The following is a 20,192-nucleotide window of genomic DNA, read 5'->3' on the forward strand; positions in this document are numbered from 1 at the left end:
GCTCGGTATCCCAGGTAGGCACTGAATTTGAGATCCCATTGTCTTGGCCTTGTTAGGAGCTGGGAGCACACACTCACACCACCACATCTGGCACCCAACACATTTATATCGAGTTAGCTCTGGGTACCAGGCGCTAACCTCGCCCCCTGAGGAGGCCAAGATAACAAAACAGCCCCCCAAATCCGTTATCTCCGGCTCCTTAGACTGTACTTGAAGTGGGTGGGGTTGCGGCACCCTAATGGATAAGAAAGTGCCCAATCTGGTGGCCTTGCCCGGGCCTCTCTCCGCCCCTGGCTCCGCCTCGCGTCTCTGGTCTCCTTCCCAGACCTCCGCTGGTCAAGCGGCTCGGAATCAGAGGTGTCCTAGAGCCTCCCTGGTCTAACTCCAGACCCGGGGGAGCCTTGCGGCTAGCCGAGACTGTCCCGGTTGCCGAGCACCGGCCACCACCCCGCGGTCCCTCCCGCTTTCGGCCTGGGTCGGCTCCCGTGCCGTGCGCACCAGCGCCTGGTGCCCAGAGCAGCTCCGAGGTGGCCCCAGGGACATCTCCGCGGGGATCTGCGAGACGCAGCGGTCCAGGTACGGCGGGGACCGCGGGAATGTGGGTGGGGACCTCTGGCATCGCCGACGGGAGGGCAAAGGCCGCCTCCCCGCTGCCAATTCCCGGAATCCCCTTTCAATTTCTCCTCGGGACTCCGCCTCTTCCTGCCTCTCTTCCCTGGAGGTTCTGGGGACTCTGGCTCCTACGACCCCGCACCCCACGAGCTGCGACCCAGAGTCCCCCGCGGCCCCTGTGTTGTCTCTGGGGCGGTCTCCAGGCAGCGGCTCGCCCTACACAGGCGCCTTCTTTTTGTTGCTCGTGCAGTGAACCCTGGGTTTTTGTGGGCTCTCCATCTGCCTTCGCCCAACCCGCGTCGCCTCCCCGAGAGTGCATGGGAATCCTCAGCACTAGCCACTACCAGATCCTAGAGGGTGGACGTTCCTCAGGATCCACTCACTCTCCCTTGCCAGGCTCGGTTACCCTTCCAGCCTCTGCGTCCAGGTCTGCGGCCTGACCCCGAGCCCTGCATCGGAAGCCCCAGGATCATTAGTTAGTTCAGGAGCCCACGAGGTCAGGGCAGCAGGCCTTGGGGTGTCCTGCATCCTGACTGAGGCACCCCTAGGAAAGTGAGGGTCGGGGACGAGGGGTCACAGAGGCAGAAGGTGGACAGGAATGGGACACTGGAAAGGCACTGAGTGAAGAATACTGGGATTTTTGGTAGCTTGCATTTCTATTTGCGTGCCAATAGTTGCGTGCGGTGAGCAGTTGCCTCCATTGACCCATTTATTTGGTTAACAGGTCTTTATTGGAAAACTTTTGATAAGCTCCGAACTTTTGCGTTTCAGTGTTTGTTTGATGTCCTTGTTTTGTTTGACAAGAGGTCTTAGGAAACGGCCCAAGTGTCACCAGAAGCTGAGTCTGCCCCATTGCCTCTTGCCTATCAGTCCTTCTGTGTAGCCTTTGGAGGCTACTGAGGTGGGGTGGGGGTGGGGAGTGGGGTAACAGAGGTCACACCGAAAATGTCTTCATCGAATTCAACAGCACACTAGAGATTTGGGCACATCTGATGAGGCCATGAGTTTGTCTCCGGAAATGGCTGCTGTTTCACAAGTGGCTTTTCAATATTCAGTCAAAAAAAGAAAAACCCGGACGTGACTTTAAAGTCTGTTTTTTTCCTGTGTTTATTTAAACATTAAAAAGCAGCTGAAGATTAAGTTAGTGATAGAGTTCTTTCCTTGTATTCTTGAAAGCCCTGGCTTGGATTCTCAGGGCTGCACATTCTAATTAATTATTTAATTAATGTTGAGTTAAAGGAGATCTCTCTGGGGTTTGGTTTGGATGACTTAACAAAGTGTGATAACCTGGTTGAAAGAAAACCAGAAGAGGTGCTGTTTTCAACATGAAACTACTTTTTCTCTCTTTTTCCCTTCTTTTATTTTTTGTTGGTTTGTTAGGTGATAGTGGGAACTGAAACCATATTAGATAAATGACAGGTTCTCTAGTGCCGAACTACATCCCCAGCCCAGAAATCTCACACACACACACACACACACACACACACACACACACACACACCACACACACACACACACACACACACACACACACACCACACACACACACACACACACACACACACACACCACACACACACACATACACACACAACACACACACATACACACACAACACACACACATACACACACAACACACACACACATACACACACACCACACACACACACACATACACACACACCACACACACACACATACACACACACCACACACACACACATACACACACAACACACACACACACACATACACACACAACACACACACATACACACACAACACACACACACACACACACACACATACACACACACACATACACACACACCACACACACACACATACACACACAACACACACACATACACACACACCACACACACACACATACACACACACACATACACACACCACACACACACACACATACACACACACACACACACACACACACACACACACACACACACGCATTTCAGTAGCCAGGCATGGCAGTTCAGCCATGTAATCAGGTAATCTCACTCAAAACTCAAGAGGCTAAGGCAAAAAGATTTTGTATTAGAGACTAGTGTAGGCTGCATGGTGAGATCTTAGCTCAAAGAGAGAAGGGGGTGGGGTGGTCACTCCCTCCTACCCACACCAAGCCTCACTGGACTCCATTGTCCTGCTACATCTCGAGACCTTCAAACCATTGAAGAGTCAGTGACACAAATATATTCTTTCATTATTGGTCTTCATATTTTAGCTACCCTACTACCCAAATTGTCATTGATTTTAAGATGTACCTTAAAAGTATGTAACTAAGAAGAGTCATTCATACTACCATGCCTCATTCCAGAAATGTCAAAAGTGATCAGGGCGGTGGTGGCGCACGCCTTTAATCCCAGCACTCGGGAGGCAGAGGCAGGCAGATCTTTGTGAGTTCGAGGCCAGCCTGGTCTACAGAGCTAGTCCAGGACAGGCTCCAAAGCTACAGAGAAACCCTGTCTCGGAAAGAAGAAGAAGAAGAAGAAGAAGGAGGAGGAGGAGGAGGAGGAGGAGGAGGAGGAGGAGGAGAAGAAGAAGAAGAAGAAGAAGAAGAAGAAGAAGAAGAAGAAGAAGAAGAAGAAGAAGAAGGAGAGTAGTTAGAATTTTCCTGCCTGGCCCACAGTCAGGACAAATCTCCCACCTGCCAGGCCCATAGATGCTCAGAACCAAAACCAACCAAGTAAACACACAGCAACTTACATTGCTTACAGACTGTATGGCCGTGGCAGGCTTCTTGTCATCTACTTCTTCTGTCTTAAATTAACCCGTTTCTGTTAGTCTATACTTTACCACATGGCTTGTGGCTTACCGGTGTCTTTACATGTTGCTTCTCATGGCAGCGGCTGGCAGTGTCTCCTCCCAGCCTTCCTGTTCCCAGCCTTCTCCTCTTCCTTGTCCCGCCTACCCTATCCTTCCTGCCTGGCTACTGGCCAATCAGCACTTTATTTATTTTGACCAATCAGAGCAACGCATTTGACATACAGAGCATCCCGCAGCAAGAAGAAGAAATGTCAAAAGTGTTCTGTCGTTCATGAAATCAGCAGTGTGGTGACGCAATCTGTGTTTGTCAGCCCTAGATGTCCTTGAACTAGCTCTGGAGACCAGGCTGGACTCACAGAAATCCTCCTATCTCTGCCTCCTAAGTGCTGGGATTAAAGGCGTGTGCCACCACTGCCTGGCTATGGTCAGCCCTTCTATCATGGCAGCAGGTCGAGCCAGGGCCCACACTCATGTGTGACCTGTCCTCATGTCATTGTCCCTTACACAAAAGAGTGTGTGGTGGTTTGAATGAGGTTGGACCATATATCTTCATACTTAGTCCCCAGTTGATAAACTGTCAGAGAAGGATTAGGAGGAATGGCGTTGTTGGAGGAACTGTGTCACCGGAGGTGGGCTTGGAGGTTTCTCCCTCTCTCGACTCTCTGCCTGTGGATGGTGATGTAGCTCTCAGCTACTGTCCCAGTACCTGCCTGCATGCTGCTATGCTCCCCACCATGATAGAAATGAACTGTATAGTAGCCTTTCAGAGATAGTAACCCCCCAAAACTGTAAGCAAGCCCCCAGCTAAATGCTTCCTTTATAAGAGTTGCCTTGGTCATGGTGTCTTTTCACAGTAATAGAGCACTGACCAAGACACAGTATAACAGCAAGTTGCATTGTATGAGGTACCCTAAGCAATATAGTGGTGATATACTAATGTATATGGGAGGATGTATGTTCTATGCAGATACCATGGAATTTATATAAAGGACTTGAGGACCCTTGATTCTGGGGGTGGGGCTCCTGGCACCAACCCCCCAAGGGATATTCAGTGACTGCTGTCCATTTCCCTGAGGTATCTTTCTTTTATGTCCTAAAAGACAAAACTAGAGGGGTTGGGGGTATAGCTCAGTGAGTAAGGGCCTTTGTTGTGGAAGCAGGAGGACCTGAGTTTGAATACCCAGCACCCACAAAAAAGCCATAGCCATGCATGCCTGTAACCCTAGCACTGGAGAATGAAAACAGCGGACCCCAGAAACTTCCTGGCTAGCTAGCCTAACCTTAACAGTAAGCGTTGGGCTCAATGAGAGACCTTGTCTCCAAAAAGGATGGAGAGTGGCAGAGAAAGTGATAATGTCTCCCGATGTCTGGCCTCAGCGTCCTTGTGCATAAGGGGACACACACCCAAACACACACCCACACTCATACACAGAAAGAATGAAACTAGGGGCTGGGGATTTAGCTCAGTGGTAGAGCGCTTGCCTAGCAAGCACAAGGCCCTGGGTTCAATCCTCAGCTCCAGAAAAAAAAAAAGAAAGAAAGAAAGAAAGAAAAGAAAAAAGAAAGAATGAATGAATGAAACTAGAAAAACTGGGTATAGTCATTCTCAAAGAATTACACTTTTAATCCCTGTATTCAAGTACCTGAAAAAAAGGGGGATTTATATGAGTTCAAGGCCAACCTGGGCTATCTAGTGAGTCCCAAGCCATCCTGGGCTACATAGTAAGAAGCTAGCTATCTCAAAAGAAACAAACAACAACAACAAAAAAGAATTAAACTACTGGTGTGCAATCCAGAAAAGAATAAATGAGAAGCATTTGCTTCTGAGAAGCGGCTGACTGGCTTAAGAACAGTGAGAGGCAGAGACAAGAAGTAAATGGATCAAGGGGAAGGAAGGGCTGGAATCACTGGAAATTTTTTCTGGAGCCAACAGGAAGATGAACACACTAGTTAGCCTAGAAGCCAGTTTATAAACTGGACATCTTTAAACTTTATCTTAGTTTTCATCTGTTCATTTTTATTTCTGAGGTTCTTAAAAACGCCTTTTAAAATTCAACTGTGCTCCAGGCACTAGAAACTGTTCCACAAGTCAACAAAAATCTTGAACATGTCTTTTATCAGGAAAGAAGCAAGTGGCCAAGCGTGGCTGTTTTCTTTTTCTCAAAAGGGAGCAGCAGGCTTTGTGTGAGCGGAGACCTGCTAGAGGGGCCTAGCTGCCCCAGCTGGAGGACAACCCAGATGAATGGTTGACCCTGCTTGCCTCCCCCTTACTGGCAGCGAGCAGCAAGCGAGCGTACCAGGCACCAGAGTCTCTGCGGAGAAAGCAAGCCCAGAGTTCTGGGGCAGACTATGCTCTCTTGTGTGCCTTCTCCCCAACTCCTGTACGAGCTCCTCCTTCAGGGACAAGAAGCTGCCCTTGCTCTCCTGTCAAAGCCGAATGAGACTGAGGTATATGAAAGGATGGCGGTGCACTACCGCACAGTTGCAGTGATGGAAGCCGGCCACGTGCAGCAGAGAGGGGCGGGAGGAAGGGCTTGTCAGGAGTCTTACTTTAAAATACCTATGCAGTGGGTGGCTGTTTGAGCCATGCCCTGAAGCACCGCCCCTGGGGAGGCAGCTGTAGCCGGCACACCTGCCTAAGATCTTGAGGTACCCGTCCCTGGGGCGTGGCCACCAGCGACCCTTAAGACCTGGGATGCACACACGCCCTCTCCCTTGGCTACCTCGTGGTTTTGGATGCTGAGATCTTGGACCAAGCCTTTGGCGTGAGACATAGCTCAGCTTTCCCAGACCCTACGATAAATCTCTAGTGGTTTACCCCCAGATAAATTCCTTTGATCCTTAAAGAGACCCTACGGATTAATCCCATTATGTCTATATGGGGCTGGACTGTAGCCCCCTTAGGAGAGTGCTGGCCTAGTATGCATGGGGCCTGCTAAGTTTGAGCCCACATACCTGGTGACACACGCCTATCACCCCAGCATCCAGGGAGGTGGAGGCGGAAGGATCAGAACCTCGGGGTCATCCTTATCCATATCATGGCATCTGAGACCTTACCTCAAATAAATATGCACAGGTTTCACGTTTATATACTATATATAAGATAGCTTTTAGCTGATATATATTTATATCTTAGAGCCGAAGAATTTCCTTATACCCTGCAGGTTGATAAAATGGAATTCATGCTGAAATATTGACTAGCCTGGTCTTGTGAAGACAACCACAGTGAGCTCATGAGTGCAGCAGGCCTGTCCTATGCAGAAGACAGTGTTTTCCCAGGTCCTCCTAACCTCTGACTACTTTTACCTTCTCTTCCATGCTATTCCCTGAGCCTTGGGAGGAGGAAGCATGATCTAAATGTCCCACTCATGAGCGAGCATTCCACAGACTCTTGTCTGAATTTGACCAGCTGTGAGTGTATATCAACTGTCATCCACTCCAGGCTACCGCACAGAGATGCTCCCCGTGAGGACCGAGGCTACGCTCATCTGTGGGTAGAGAGAAGGTTTGATACTGTGTCCACTTAGCAGAATGATAGTAGTTGTTTGATCCCTGCTAGGGAAGAGACCGTTTTCTTCATGGGAGTGGTCTCAGGTTGGTTGACCATGCTCCAGTAGACGGCCCCACAGCCATTCTGGGGAACACAAATTGGACCCAGTAAGTTATTTAAAAAAAAAAAAAAAAGGAAAAGAAGTCATGAGATTAGTAGAGATCTGAGAGATCAGTTTCGTATTAATCAAAATGCATTATATGCTTATATAAAGTTTTCAATAAAAACACTATATCAACATTTTAAATCACTAAAACAAGCTCAAAGGTGAGAAAAATGGACAAGAGAGATTGTGGATATAAGAGAATATGGAAATGAAAGACCACAAGAATACAGTCACAGAAACCATGAGTTAAAGGGAAGAATGGGAAACAGTGACAAAATAAATACATATATTTAATTTTTAATTAGATGTATTCGTTTTACTTTCTGTGTTTTATGTCTACATGCATGCATTGCTCTGTGTGCATGGTTAGTGCCCACAGAGGTCAGAAGAGGGCATGAGATCCCCTAGAACTGGAGTTGCAGATGGTTGTGAGTTGCCGTGTGGGCACCGGGATTAGAACCTGGGTCCTCTGCAAGAACAAGGCCTCTCAACCACCGAGCCATCTCCCCAGGCCCCAAATACAAATATTTTAACAGCAGAAAGGCTTGGTTTAAGGCCAAGCAAAAGCAGAGGAAAGAGATAAAGACCAGATTGATTAGAAGAATCTCCTAGAAGGCAGACAAGGTACAGTCAAGTATTTAGCATAGTTGGAATCCTTCGTATACCTAAAACGACAAGTATGACAGAAAATGTACACCAAAACAGGACAAAGAAATACCAGCGAGGCACAGGAAAAGGGCTGGCGGCCTAGAAAAACAAACTAGCCATGTTCTAGAAGGCATGGCTGCTCAGCCCCAAGAGGTCTGAAGCGATTTCAGTTCAGTGAAAAAGACCTAGTTAGGGATCTGGGGAGAAAAGGCAAAGGAGGAAAACACAAGCAAACAAACCAACCAAAGAACCGAGCTGCCCCCAGACTTGCCGGAACCAGTGATTCTGAAGGACACACAAGAGGGAGCCGTTCAAGTTGAAAGTCGGTTCAGACTTTTTCAAATATGAAAGGCAGGGGGGTTAGGAGGACCTGGAAAATGAAGTCCTGGAAACAGTAAATAATCATAAACAAGGTTAAAATGAAAGCTTGGGCAGCTTCATCTCGGTGCAGACCATATGGGTTAGAAGCCAGGTGAGTGCTTTACGTGGCCAAGGGTCACTGAGGCTTTTGTGGCCAAGCATGGAGGTGAGGGGTGATAAGCAGGATCAGGTCTGGCAGTTGGAAAATGACACAAACCCAGATGGTCCTCAGCCAGAGTGTTCAGGTCAGAAAGCAAAAGTTCAGGCTGGGAGGCGGTTCAGGGTAAAGAGCTGGCCGTACAAGCCGGAGGACACAGAAAGATCCCTGGACGTGCTGGGCAGCCAGTCCAGTCGAATCTGTGGGTTCCAGGGTCTCAATAAGAGACTCTGCCTCCAAAAATGAGGTGAGGCTGCCCTTGAGCATTGTAGCTCCTGTAGAGTGTATCTGTGTCTTTAAATAAAGCTTCTGGCTGCTTTGCCAAAAATAAACAAATGAGGTGAAAAAGTAGTAGAGAAAGACACCCCATATCCACCGCTGGCTTCTGCACGCCTGCTCACACAGACCAGATCACACCTGCACTCAAACCAAAAAACCAAGGGGAAGGAGAGCAAAAACCAGTCTTTCCAGTATTTCTCAGACCTTAAAAGGTATCATTAGACTCCTGAAAACGGCTTGTTGGGAAGATTAAGTTACTGACCTAATAATATCTGGACCCGAGCAGCCACTTACCTCTGTCCATCTCCAAGGTTCAGAAAAGGGTGTGTGGTCTCTTTGTGACCATGTTCGTAGCCACTTTTATTTTTTTCCATGTCTTTTTATTTTTTTTCCATATCCAAGGGTTCAAAGAGGATCCTGTGGGGTGGGAAGTACAGATCCCCACAGGAGTAAAGAGGGTGCTCTGCCTTGGTGAGGACTCTTGGCATGTATGGAGGGCTGACACACTGTGCTCCATCTCCTGTTAGCTCCTCATTCCCTTTTCTAAGGACGCATCATCCTATAGCATACTGGCCATATCGAGGTGTCTGCAGACCTCTGTGGTAAGTCTGCTAGTGTCTGGGGGATTTACTGACTTGTTCCCATCCAAACTCCAGACAGTTTCCCATTAGTAAAAGAACCAGTGGTCCCAGTCTATGTCTGGGCTGAAGCGCCCTACCCTGATGTCCCAGCACCTGCACCAGGAAAGCTTCAGTGGAACCGTGGGATTCTGTTGGTGTGACCTAGTTGGTACCCAACCATGGGGCAATAGCATTCATGAGTCCTGGTTAGCCTGCTGGGGAAGAGAGAGTAGCTCAAATATGAACTAGGGCTTTGAGCCCAAAATGCCCCATCAGAAGGTGCTAAAAAAACAGAGTCAAAGATAACTTAGGAATCTCTAAGACAGGAGAATGTGAAATCAAGTGTGGGTCCTTCTACAAACAAGCCCCTGAGGCTGAGAGGGGCTAACGCCAGCGTGAGACAGTAAGAGTTCTGTTTTAGGAAGACCGAGCTGTGTGGGGTCAGGGAGACTTTTATGGGGCTTTGTTAAGAATTCAGGCCAGACTCCAAAACTGGAAACTAGAGTCAGCAAACAAGAATTTAGTTAGAAGACATGTGGTATGAAAGGAGCCTGGTTTGCCCTGAACAAGGCAAGGGGAGAAGATATTTCTTGGCCCAGAGGGAGAAGAAGGGTGTGTGTGTGTGTGTGTGTGTGTGTGTGTGTGTGTGTGTGTGTGTATGCTCTCACTACTGAAGCAACCGAGTCTTGCTTCATTATACATCATGAAAACAAAGATCCATCACCATCAGAAAAAAAGCAGAGGACCACAGGTAGAGGCGGGTGTTCAGATGTTAAGTGAGTCATCTCAGATAAGATCATGCAGGCGTGCTCTGCATCCAGGAATGTTCCAGGCCATGCATCCTCTCCTCCATTAGTTGTGGTGAGAGGTAATGACTCATCACAAGGCTGTCCCGGTCAGTCGATGCTTCCACAGGAAAGTGGGGTTATGACATAAGTTGTGGGGAGGGTGATTGGATAGATAGCTCTGCAGAAGGAATGTGAATTTTAACCCAGAATCTCCTAAATTTCTCCAGAAGATGCTGTGGGTGAGACCTGCCACCAAGGGGACTTTTCAGATTGGGTTGTTTGTGGTTTCAGCCATTTTTGCTTTCTTTCCTTTTGATTTCAGTCTCAAAATGTTTTGTTTGGGGGTGGGGGGGGGCAAAGAATCTCTCTGTGACCTCTGAGACCTCAGTGAGAGAGAAGGGATAAGATCAAATGGGGCTCCTTTAAACACTTAAGAACCCCTGTCTCACCTCGGAGTGGGGAATGCTTTCTAAGACGCAAACCCCGGAAGCTGAGAAAATAAATATAGTCGTTCCTTGATAACCTCAGGAGTCAATTCCAAAGATGCTCAAACCCCGTATGAGACGCTGTCACATAGCGTGACACCCATCCTCACTGGGCACAGTGCTGTGAGCTGCAATCCCAGCATTCAGGAAGTAGGAAGGCAAGAGGGTCATTCCAAACTCAAAGCCAGCCTGATTTACATGGTGAGATCTTGTCTCAGAAGACCAAAAATTAAAAATGTAAAGATAAGGGCTGGTGATGTGGTGTAGATTGGTAGAATGCCTGTCTAGCATACTTGGGTGTGGATTGGATCCCAGCACCATGTAAAACCAGGTGTGATGGCAACTCCTTATAATCCCAACACATATGAAGCAAAAGGAGGAAGACCAAAAATTCAAGGTCATTCTCCATTACAAAGCAAATTCAAGGTCAGCGTAGAATACATGAGACCCTGTGCCAAAAATAGATAGATAGATAGATAGATAGATAGATAGATAGATAGATAAGAATTGTTACCCAATTTATACATGTCCAGTTGCATACTTAAATCATGTCTAAATTGCATGTAATATCTAGTGCGATGCAAATGATATGTGACCAATTATATTGTATTGTTTAGGGGATAATGAAAAGAAAAGCAGTAACTGTACCAATTCAATACAGACACAATTCTTTTTCTGGTATTTTGATCTACACCCTGCATCCACAGATAAGCAGGGACAATTGTACCTTTCCATGTGAAAGCATAAAAATCGGAAACTTCCAAATGGTTTACACACACACATGCACACATGCACGTGTACACAAGCCATCAAAAGGCAGGCAGAGAGCTCTCTAGAGAAGTTTAAAAAAAGAATGTGACTCACATCATGAGGGACCAGGTTCTCATACTTAGAAAGAGTCCCTGCCAAAAACAGGAAAAGAGCCATAGAGGTGGAACAAAATGCTGACACAAGAAGAATTAGACACAGCTGGGCAGCGGTGATACACACCTGTAATCCCAGCCCTCAGGAGGCAGAGCCAGGTGGATCTCTGTGAGTTCAAGGCCACCTGGTCTACAGAGTGAGATCCAGGACAGCCTCCAAAACTACACAGAGAAACCCTGTCTTGAAAAAAAAAAAAATTAGACATAACCATCGAATGTGTGGAAAGATACTCAACTCCCATCCAGAATAAGAGAGAAATTAATATTAGAAAAGAATTTTTATTTATAAATTTGATTTTTAAAAAAAGCGTTGGATGATGTGGAGAGGCTCTGGAGGGCAAACACCTCTGTGAATTGGTACAGTCGGAAAGGCTGGCAGAGAGACCGCGTCTATCCAAGTTAGAATGTTTAGCCCCCTCGCCAAGGCTCTACTGTCTGTCCCTCCAGAGCCACCTTCACTGTCTTCTCGGAGGCTCCTGTCTTCCAGCACACACCACCACCCTAGTAGAGTTTGGACATAATGAACTATGGACATAATGAACTATGGACATAATGAGAGCTGTGTATGTGTCCTTTGTTCTTTGTTCCCACCCCCGAAGCCATGGTGGCCTGGAAGTGCCACTTAGTTCCCCATCATAACTCTTCACATAAGATTTTCTCCTTACAATCTCGTGTTGGTTTTTGTTGTTTCTCTTCGAGGCCAGAGTAATAAAGCCACCCCTGTTGCTGGCAGGAGGTACTGAACATTCCCTGCTGGTGGGCATAGTTCTTATTCACATGCTTAAAGCTAGACCTTATTCAAGTCTTCCTCAGAATGTGCTAACTGGCCTGTGCTGTGCACTGTAATAACCTAATAGCCAAATACACACTGTCTTCACTCATTTTGTGCTACAATAAGAGAACAGCACAGATTGGGTAATTTTTAATAAACAGAGATTTATTTGGCTTACAATTCTGGACACTGGGAAATCCAAGATCACAACCACAGCAGGAATGGCTGGACCAAAGCAAGACTCAATCCCAACACCAAATCCTACAGTTCCATATCAGCCATCTACGCCCTTGGTGATATCATCGGAGCTCTAACTGTCTTGGGCAGCCCTGCCCTCCGGCTCTGCCTGTGGTGCATATGGCCTTCTCCTTGGACCACTCCAACTCGCCACCTGCAGCTTTCCTTGGTGAACATCCCACATTTTTGACATCTCTGGTAACCTAGGGTCTCCGTTGCAACGTGGGCTTAACCTGCACAGCTTCACACACAGCCTATTTGGGAAATGCATGCAAGAAGTACATGCCACGTCCCCCTCAGGAACTTTCTGAAGCATTGGTGTAAGACTTCATTAATCTACTCACTCTTGGGTCTTGCACTCCTACAAAAAACAGCACCACACAGAACACCAAGATCTGATGCCACCTTGAGATGTAGGCTGGCCTCCCTGGACCACACCCTCTGTCCAGCAGCAGCTTTCCAGTAGGGACGGGGATAGCACTGTATTCTATCTATGTCGTCAGCTGCTGTCTTTTCACGTGAAATGCATTGTTATAGCCGAGAGCTCTCAATGGGTGCCATCTTGCCTTCAAGATAACTTTCTTACCATCCTAGTGGAGTGCAAACTCCCTGGTGTCTCTTTAGTGGTGTTAACATCTTTAAAGTTACCAGTGTGTCATCCACACCCACCTTGCCTGCAACTTTAAACATTCCCTTCCTTGCCAGACTGCATGATTTTCTGTGCATTTCGGCCTCACCTGTTGCTCTCTTTCACCATACAGATAGATAAGAGTGATGAGCAGTAACCATGACAGCCTGCGTGAGCATCCTATCTTTAATTAAGATGTCCTCTTCCAAACAAATCAGTCCATTGCTTCCACAGGTTCTCAGGACACAGGCAGATTCTTTGCCAGACTACAGCACAAATGACCTTTAGCCAACTTCCCTATAGAGTCCTTGTTCCTCTCTGAAACCATCTGGGTACAGTCTTTACTGCTTGTATATCTGAGAGCATTTTGGTCTTCCATATTCCTACTTAAAGCTTGAAGCACTTTTTAGGCACTTAAAAGCTGCTGTAGCCAACAGCTGCAAAATCTTCCACATTCCTCCAGAAAACATTCCAAAAGCTTAGGAACCACATGGTCAAGGTTGTAACAGCAATGGCTACACTTGTTACCAGCTTCTGTATTCGTTACTTTTCCCACAGCTGTAACCAAATATCTGAACCGAAGCAACTCAAAGGAGGTTGCATTGGCTCACAGCCTGAGAGGGTCTAATCCACCACGGCAGGGAAGACATGGCAGAGTGGGTGGTGGGTGGAGCAACTTCATGGGACAATGAGTCCATAGTACTGTGCAACTATATTAAAAAAACAAGAGCATTTTCTCAAATTTATTTTTAGAAGAAAATGTTCTACCTCTTGTTTGAAAGAAAGGGAAATACATTTGGCCAGGATGGTGGTGCCTGTCTGTAATCCTAGCACTTGAGAGGCTGAGGCATTAAGGCTTGCTCAAGTTCAAACCAGCCTGTGTCACATAATAATAATAATATACGTGCTGGAGAGATGGCTCAGCAGTTAAGGGCATACAGAAGATTCACATTCGATCTTCAGAACCCATGAACTTAGGCCTCCACAGGCACCACTGCTCACATACACATACCCACACATGGATATGTAGTTAGATATTTATATATTTATGTTTTTAATAATTAAAAATAAATTAACCAAATGCCTATTTCCAGTTCAAGCATTTAAACTTTTTAAAAGTCTCCTTAACTAGGGATTGGTACCACAAGCTGGAAGAAGAACTGAGCAAATCAGTGGTGCAATCCCAAGGAACTAGGGAAGATGAAACCAAGCATTTGGCTGCCTTTTTGTTCATGCTGGCTTCAAACTCCCTATGTAGCTGAGGGTGACCTTGAACTTCTGATCCTCTCCCTACCTCTCTGAGTGCTTAGATGACAGATGTGCACCACCACACTGAGTTTATGCAAGGCTGGAGACCAGCCCGAGGCTACCAAGAATTCGGCTATTCCTTCCTCGCCCTTTATTATCATATTCCTGTGTGTGTGTGTGTGTGTGTGTGTGTGTGTGTGTGTGTGTGTGTGATTTAACAATTTAATTGGGTACTTCTGAGTTTTGATCACTTCAATATTCATTTCTTTCAGATGTGAGGAAAGGACTTCCAAACTCACCAAGATGCTTTCAAACCGCACCTTCTCCGCCATCAGTGTACTTAACCTGTGTCTTGTGGGTAAGTGCTACTTTTCATTACAGCTGTTAGAGGAGCAAGCCTGTGTCCATGTCACTACACAGCTGTTAGAGGAGCAAGCCTGTGTCCATGTCACTACACAGCTGTTAGAGGAGCAAGCCTGTGTCCATGTCACTACACACAGCCCTGTATTTAAGCCAGAACAATGTAAGGTACACTCGTATTAGGAAAATGTCCTTGTTTTTTATAGTCGAAGGGTGATTACTCTCCATAAGTCTAATTCACAGTGGAGTTTGGAAGAGGACAACCCATTTATCTCTTTCCAGGTACACAAACTGAAAATACAGCCCTGAGCTTGGCTTTAGGAATTTGATTTCTGTTTTAGCCCTTTTTTTCACTATAGTTCTATTTTCTCACACCCTTTCTCTTCTTTCCTCTTGGCTGCTTCATCTGACAGATAACCCCAGTGTCGCGTGTCCCATAGATTGTCCTTAGCAAATCCAGGAGTGTGACAATTGTCTCAGTGTAGGCATCCAAGGATAATGTATAGCACCCACTATCTCCACCCTCTATAAAATGCCAGGAACCACACTCCCCTTAAGTCACTGCAAGATCTGGAAATAGATGCCCCCCTGCTCCAGGGGGACAACACGCACTGATTCCCATCGCAAATACCCTCTCTTCTGTCACCCTTGGTAAACATCTTTACCTTAAGTGAGTTTTTTTTCTTTTTTGGTTTTTCAATTCAGGGTTTCTCTGTGTAGCTTTGCGCCTTTCCTGGAACTCACTCTGTAGACCAGGCTGTCCTCGAACTCACAGAGATCTGCCTTGCTCTGCCACCCGAGTGCTGGGATTAAAGGCGTGCGCCACCACCGCCCAGCCCTTTAAAGTGTATTAATTACCAGCATGCTTATTTATATTCTGAGATATATTTCACATAGACAGCTGCTCCACAGACACTCCCTCTTCCTACCCAACCCTTGCTATTGTCCGGTCCCAGAGACCTCACTTTACATCTGCCCTGAATGCCATCCTCAGATCATACAAGTGTCAGTGGTACCAATGTTGGCCAGGGACATTTCCGTTCTCCACAGTATTTTTGTTAGCACAAGCAAATCTCCGTGTTAATTGGCGCATGTATGTCAAAGACTCTGAAATTTACAGTGATGCTGATAATCTGAGTCCAGAATAAACCTCACTGTAACTTGTTTTTCTTCCTAGTGTATGTGAGCCTACAGCTTGCTTCATCATCTCCATTTGAGGGTAAGAATTATCCTGAGTTTGACTAAATTTAATGCAAGGGTCAAAGTCTCGGGTTTACAGATAGGGAAAAGAGAAGTTTGATCTCAGATATGCTGATAAGTTTTTTGGAATCCTTTGTCCCTAAGAGGAGCTAAGATTGTCTAACTGCAGTTTTCATTATTTGTCTCCTAAAACTATCATAAAAGAAAAAAAGCTAGAGATCATTAAGAAAACCTCTTACAGGGACACTGCTTTCAATCTCTTGTTATTAAAAGAATAAAATTCCTCCTTTTTTTGTGTGTGACTGGGGAATAAAAGTTCAATGGGGAATTGAGTTGGGAAAAGGGAGGGATGGAGGAGAGAGAGAGAGGGAAAGAATAAAGTGGGTGGAGACGAGAGGACAGGGAGAGAGCATGGAAGTCCACCCTTGGTCCAGAATGAATTGGTTATTTTGGACCCACAGACTGTACAGTTGATGAACTGGAGAAGCCCTTTGTCCCAGTCTGTTTAGAGGGGGCTGAGTTCCTGCTTGTGAACTCTCCTGCTCTGACAACATGTTGTCACCGATCAACTGAATTGCTTCATTTCCCGTGTCCAGTAGACTTCCTGCATTTTCCAGATGCCAGGAGGCTTCCACCGGGCTTCTCTGTAGGACTCTAGGTCTGAGCTCCTAAGCAGAAGAGCAATCCTGAGCTCCAAATTTCATTTTTTTTTTTTCTTTTCAACCCCTGTGCCTTCCAGAGTATCCAGATGAATCCTGCACTCTAAACCTGGCATTACGAAACTTCCGGCTAGTTTTATCATGGGAATTAAAAAACAAATCCATCCCACCAACTCACTATACCTTTTGGTACACAATCATGAGGTTGGTTGACATTCCGTCTTCTCTTCCTGGACATGTTCTCTTTCTATTATGTGATTTCTTCCCTCGATATACACACTTCCTGTCCCAGATGTTTTTAAGTTAATTTATATGTGTGGGGGGGTGCGTGTGCATGTATGTGGTTGCTGAGGGCAGATGTTGATATTAGCCATCTGCCTCATTCATTCTCTTCCTTAGTTTGTAGAGAGCTCTCTCACTGGGCTGGAGGCTTTTGCTAGGTTGGCTGACCAGCAAGTCCCGAGGATCCTACAGTCTCTGTCTCCCCAGGGCTAGGATTACAGGGGCTGCCTCCATGACCTTCTTTCCATGAGATGCTGGGGATTGAACTCAGGTCCTCAAGCTTGCTGGACAAGCACTTTACTGACTCAGCCGTCTTCCCAACTCTCTATCTTGGATTTTTTTTTTTAATTCAGGACGTTAAAAGGACAGATTCAAAATGCTGATCTTTTCTTAATTAATTTGAATTCTTTAATAACCCAAAGCTATTTGGAGGCAAAGCTTGTGTTCATATCCAAAGCCAGACTCTTGCAGTTTCACAGTGATCCCTCTTCAGTCTCTTGGATGTTTAAAGGTCTAGCTTCCCATGGGGCTCAAAGGTCTGTTGACCATATTGATGGTTTACGTCCATGTTTCTTTACTCATGGGGAGGCAAGTTAGACTCCAGAAAGCTCTGGTAGACAAGCTTAGGTCCAAAGTCATTTGGTCACTGACCAGCTTAATATTTAGCCCAGAGTTTTTGTCTCTGCTAAAGGGTTGCTACAAGGGGAAAAGATAGAATTGATGGAGACTACCTTGGCCCTCTTGTTCCCACATTCAACGGCCACTTTCCTACATCCTCGCTTTGACCAAGTAACTCTTTGGAGAGAGGAGAGTGTATATATGTGTAAGTACTGTTCCCTGGCCCCAAATGGCCATTTCCTGATTCTGTGTCTGCCTTCCAACTGTTAAACTGGCCAGGGGAGAGCAAGGGTCTCTTGTGAATTTCCCCTTCTCCTGCCACACCTCGTTTTTATCTGCTGGATGATCATACATGTCGTAACCCACCCATTCTAGTTTCATTTCTGTCCCTGTGATAAAATACCCTGGCTGAAAGGAACTTAGGGAAGAAAGGGATTTATTTGTATTACGGTTCCAGGCTACAGTCCATTGTTGAGGAAGTCAAGGCAGGAACTTCAAGTGTTACATCGCAGTCCTGAGCAGACAGAGAACAAATGCATTGCTCACTTACTCTAATGCCCCAGCTAGCTTGCTCTGCTCACACAGTTCAGCACCCAGCCCAGGAAGCAGGGCCACCCACCTTCAGGGTGGATATTCCAACTTCAATTCACAATCAAGACAGTCACCTACAGACATGTCCATAGGCAAACTCAATCCAGATAATTCTTCAACTCTAGGTTCTCTTCCCTACCCAGTGTTAACGTTGGCAGTCAAAGCTACTCAGTGCTTTCTCTTTCTTCCTCAAGCTTGGTGGATCAGATGTCCATGTTGTCCCTGAATTAACACAGTTCTGACTTAAGACTGAGCCATATGACCTTCAGGCAGAGAGAGAGGTCTCTGGAAAGCAGGCATACTTACCCTAGAGTGTGAGGGAGGTCTGAGTTCTGGCCAGGAAAGCCCAAGCCCAGAGTTCGTTCATGCATGCATGCATGCATGCATGCGTGCAGTAGATTGCATGCATGGAACAAAAACCCTTCCCTCTAGGCCCAGGTCTTCAGAAAGAAGCTGGGAACATCACTAAACAAATAAAGCTATAATGTAGCAATGGAAATGACCCCTTGGGGGGAATCCAGAAGAGATTAAAAGTGTGGGGACAGGAGAGTTTAACATGTCCAGTTTTAAAATAAAGTAAGCGTGGGACATGCGGGCAGAGCCCTAAAGGAAAAAAATGAGGCACACGAAATGGACTCTCAGAACACATGCTCACCTTTCTTTTTTCACATCTCCCTCATTCCCCAAAGCAAACCGGAAGCTCCGAAGGTTTTGGAGAACTGTACAAACATCACGGAATCATCTTGTGACGTGACCGATGAGTGGGGTGACATCAATGAGAACTATGTCCCCATCATTGTGATTTACAGAAGAGACTCTCTGAAGAGCAATTGTGGAGACTCCATCTTAGCCACAGACTGTGAGTGGGCCCCTGTGTCTCTCAGCATCATCAGTGGTTTGCCACAAAAGAGGAAGGTTGGCAAAGGGGTTTGGCGTGAGAGCGGGGCTGACTTCTGGCCCTACCTTGTGTGGTCATTTGGTTGCTCAGAGCCTCAGCTTTGCAATCTGCAAAGGGGGTCCATAACCTGGACTTCTCACATTATTGTGCAGTACCTGTATAAGACAGGTTTTCAGCAGTAATTGCCACCGTTTTCTGGTTCTCTTTATATCCTGACAGGAAGTGGAGAGGAGCCTGACAGGAAATGGGGAGGAGCCTGATGGGAAATGGGGGGAGGGTTTGCATAGTTCTTCCTTAGCTGTCACATCAGTTTAGGCCAGTGTCTTCCTGACTACCACAACCTGTCTGAGACCCAATAAAACTGCATGTGTGAACACCTTGGGCCCTCAGCTCACAGGTGAGTGGAGTCAGGAGTCGGGTGACCCCTTTCTCTTTCCCTGTGTCTGAAGGCCACTCCCTTCCCTTGCGTTAGCGGCTCCAGTTCCATTACCTTGTCAGCTTCTAGATTTATAACAGGTTTCCAGGGTAATGATTTGGTTTTAGCACGCTGTTACAGACCGTAGGTGTGTTGTACCCGTTTCGAGAAACCCCCGAGACCACCAAGGAGCCGGTTTCCTATGCAAGCACATAAGGGTCCTTTTATTGTCAGGTCCAGCCCGGGCCACCACCAGGCAGATGAAAGGAAATGCAGCAGCAGCCACAGGCCCAGGTGTGGAGAGTTTTTATAGAGAAAAACTCAAGCCGGGAATTGGCATCTTGGGGTTGGGTAGAAGGGACATGGTGCAAGGTGATTTTTTTGAAACTATTGGTCTAGACTTTTGTCGAGAAGCCACGTTTGAAACTATTGGGTTGTACTTTTGGCGGGGAACCACAACTTGCTCAGCAGGATTATCTGGACTGCTCAGCAGGATTATCTGGACATCTTCAAGAGCCATAAACCACAGACTACAGGAGCGTACTGCTCTGTATCTGTTTGAGTTGTCATGGGACATTCCCGAGGGCCTTCCTGGAACTGGGTACAGCAGATGGTCTAAGATGGTGGCCCTAGCCTAAGATGGGGTCTGTATTGCCTTCACAGGTGTGTGTGCATAAACATACTTGGCAAAGTGATAACAGTGGCTGAACTTCCGAGGTCACTGCAGTGGTGTGCAGTCTTTGGGTCGACGTTCCTATCTTTGCATACACTCACAGAAAAGAAATTGAAGAACAATTTCTAGATCATGATAAGGAATATATATTAAAGCAATGAGTGTTTTTCTTGATTGGAATGATAAAGATGAAAAAGATACTAAACCAGGTGTGGTGGTGCACACACACCTGTAATCCCAGCAGGTGAGCCTGAGACAGGAGGATTACTGCAGGTTTGAGGTCAGCCAGGG

At 46.6% G+C, this 20,192-nt stretch overlaps 1 protein-coding gene across 1 annotated transcript in view; it reads left to right on the forward strand.

The window, feature by feature from the left end:
• Positions 1-282: 282 nt before the first annotated feature.
• Ifnar2 (interferon alpha and beta receptor subunit 2) overlaps positions 283-20,192 on the forward strand; it is a 32,382-nt gene continuing 12,472 nt past the window's right edge. Inside the window, exons 1-5 of the mRNA XM_036203768.1 lie at positions 283-576; positions 14,478-14,563; positions 15,743-15,784; positions 16,505-16,628; positions 18,605-18,774. Of these exons, the coding sequence (XP_036059661.1) occupies positions 14,509-14,563; positions 15,743-15,784; positions 16,505-16,628; positions 18,605-18,774 (391 nt within the window). The 5' untranslated portion in view covers positions 283-576; positions 14,478-14,508. The remainder of the gene's footprint in view (positions 577-14,477; positions 14,564-15,742; positions 15,785-16,504; positions 16,629-18,604; positions 18,775-20,192) is intronic.

The sequence above is a fragment of the Onychomys torridus genome, chromosome 12 (assembly GCF_903995425.1).
Source record: "Onychomys torridus chromosome 12, mOncTor1.1, whole genome shotgun sequence".
NCBI lineage: Eukaryota > Metazoa > Chordata > Mammalia > Rodentia > Cricetidae > Onychomys > Onychomys torridus.